This window comes from Gopherus evgoodei, chromosome 7, assembly GCF_007399415.2.
Source record: "Gopherus evgoodei ecotype Sinaloan lineage chromosome 7, rGopEvg1_v1.p, whole genome shotgun sequence".
Lineage (NCBI taxonomy): Eukaryota > Metazoa > Chordata > Testudines > Testudinidae > Gopherus > Gopherus evgoodei.
This window is the reverse complement of record NC_044328.1, coordinates 26143499-26145998: the sequence shown is the minus strand read 5'-3', so window position 1 is coordinate 26145998 and position 2500 is coordinate 26143499. Positions and strand designations below refer to the sequence as shown.

The 2500-nt window shown below is 37.3% G+C and overlaps 1 protein-coding gene across 7 annotated transcripts in view; it reads left to right on the top strand.

Moving 5' to 3' along the window:
- EBF3 (EBF transcription factor 3) overlaps positions 1-2500 on the top strand; it is a 133762-nt gene that overhangs the window by 95935 nt on the left and 35327 nt on the right. For all 7 annotated transcript variants that reach the window (XM_030570747.1, XM_030570746.1, XM_030570743.1 and 4 more), the window contains exon 10: positions 438-564. In XM_030570747.1, the coding sequence (XP_030426607.1) occupies positions 438-564 (127 nt within the window). The remainder of the gene's footprint in view (positions 1-437; positions 565-2500) is intronic.

The following is a 2500-nucleotide window of genomic DNA, read 5'->3' as shown; positions in this document are numbered from 1 at the left end:
CATGAGGTATCATGAGATTTTATTTCAAAGTGACTTTTTAACCATGGATTCTTATGTGGCAATAGACTGAATATAGAGAAATATACTTGAGGCATATCATGGCCCTCTAGTGGAAGACATGCAATAGGAGGTCTCACAATACAATTAAACAATTAGTTTAAAAATTACTAGAAGCAGACTTAAGGAGACATATGGAGGCAATTTTCATATGAATGATGCCCTATAGCCTTTCCTGCAAACTAAAACCAAGGCTCATTTGCAGATATTTCCCTTAAAGAACACTGTAGAACCCTGATCTTGTATGTGACAAGAAAAAGGTAGGGTTTGGGGATGATGGTCCAATTTAAACTCATTTTAGTAATGATATCCAACTGGCAAGCATCAGTCTTATCACTGCCATCTTGATTTAAACTATGTTTACTGTATGATTTTTATAGCTGATAACACCCCATGCCATCAGAGTTCAAACCCCACCACGGCACATTCCTGGAGTTGTTGAAGTAACTCTCTCCTACAAATCCAAGCAGTTCTGTAAAGGTGCTCCTGGACGCTTTGTCTACACTGGTAAGTGTAAAGTTCAGAGTAATATCTCTCCTCTTTTACAGATACAGATTAGATTAGAATATAATGGTGGTACATTCACAATATTAGGTCTGTCAGCATTTACAGAGTGGTTGACTAATAGTGGACAAAGCTCAGAATAACTCAGAAGCTCAGATCAGGGAAGCACCCAAAACCTCCAATGCCTATCTGAACTGCTTCAGTCTGGAAAATTGGTCTTGATATCTTGAGATCAGGCTCTCTGTTACAAGATGCCTGATACTTCCAGATTCCAGTTTTATATATAGATATCAACAGCATTTCCCACTCGGTTCCAGCCAGAAACAGGAAGTGAAGAAGTACTCAGCAGCGAACAATACTTTTTTAGAAAAGTTCTCCAAACTTTTTTGAACCTCAGTAATGGTTCAGTTAAAGTTTAGGGCAATGGTTCAGGTATTTCTTATATCCAAACCACTTCATCCATCCCTATTAATAACTTGGCTGTAAAAATTCTCTCAGAGATGAAACTTGGCATAAAAAATTTGCAGCCTGGAAGTCATTTCTTTAAACCAAATTTCTCTTAAACATGTTTGATTGTAAGTTTCAAGAGCACAAGGAAAAATTGAAGTTTTGTGGTTACAAATGTTTCTGAACTCAAAAGAATTAATCTTTTAAATGAAACATTTCTGGCTTTTTGTCTAAACTATGGACTAAGTTCTTTTGGCATTTAAAAAAATGAATCCAACTAAGCTATTGAGATGAAAAAAGCTGATATTCACATTAATGGTAATTACATTCATAATTTTTTTAAGTTAATGATTTGACGAAGTGGGTCCATAATACACACATGCTTACTACTGCAAATATTCATGTGCGTATTATGAATTGTTCTGTTGTGTCACACACATCTTTAAAAATAAACACCAAACAGTTCTTAAATGTTTATTTGATAAATAGATAGAATGTAGTGACTCTGGGAGAGATTTTAGGCCCAGATCCTCCAATGTATTTAGGCACCTAAATCCCATAGATATGGGCTGAAGTGGAACTTAAGTGATGACTAAGGGCGTTAAAACCTTTGAGGATCTGGGCCTTAAAGCCTACTTGGTAAAAAATGGACTTCTCATAAAAACACTAGATTGGGATTTTCCCCATAGGCTGTAACTGTTTCTGTCTAATTGTTTTGATCTTCCTGGAAAAAGTGTGTATTTGGGGTACTTTTGAAAACTATGAGCAGATTACTGAGACTTTTAAAAACAATTATTGTTTTAGGAATCCAAGCCTGCTCACATTGAAGTCAATAGGAGTTTTGCCATTAGCTTCAGTGGGATCAGGATTGAACTTTTAGTATGAATATTGTGCTCATGAAAGGTGCTGGATTGATAGCCGTGGAGACTGAAGTCCTCCGTCTATCCACAAAACAGGCACAACCTGGGCAGGAGCAGTGTAAGTTTTCCCTCCAGTGTACCTCAGCTCTGATCTGGAAGGACCTACCTCCAAGGGTGAGAGGATATTTAAGTCTCCCTGTCTGTTCAGTTCTTGGCTTTTCTGCTGAGACTGTCAAGAAGGGTGCCAAACGCGGTGGTGGTGGTTTTGGTGATATTGACCTCTCTCCAGTGTGAACGTTGCCTAAGACCACCATCCTTATTTCTTATGGTATGCTAAGCAGATGGTAACTACAAAGCTGGCTGGGGGTTGAATGGGCTACCTATAGGCAATTGGCTAATCCAATCATGATAATAGAGTCTTTAAAAATACTATGATAAACACAAATGAAATCAATCCACATAAAGCTACAGTAAAACATCATGGAAGTAGATGATTCAGTTGTCTTAGTTGCAGGGAATTAACACTGGAATTCTAGCTTCATACTTTAACTAACTGTTGTGACCAGGTATTTGTGCAATGACATCCAAACAATGACTAGTTATTTTGCTTTGTAAACAACAGTATTCAGAAA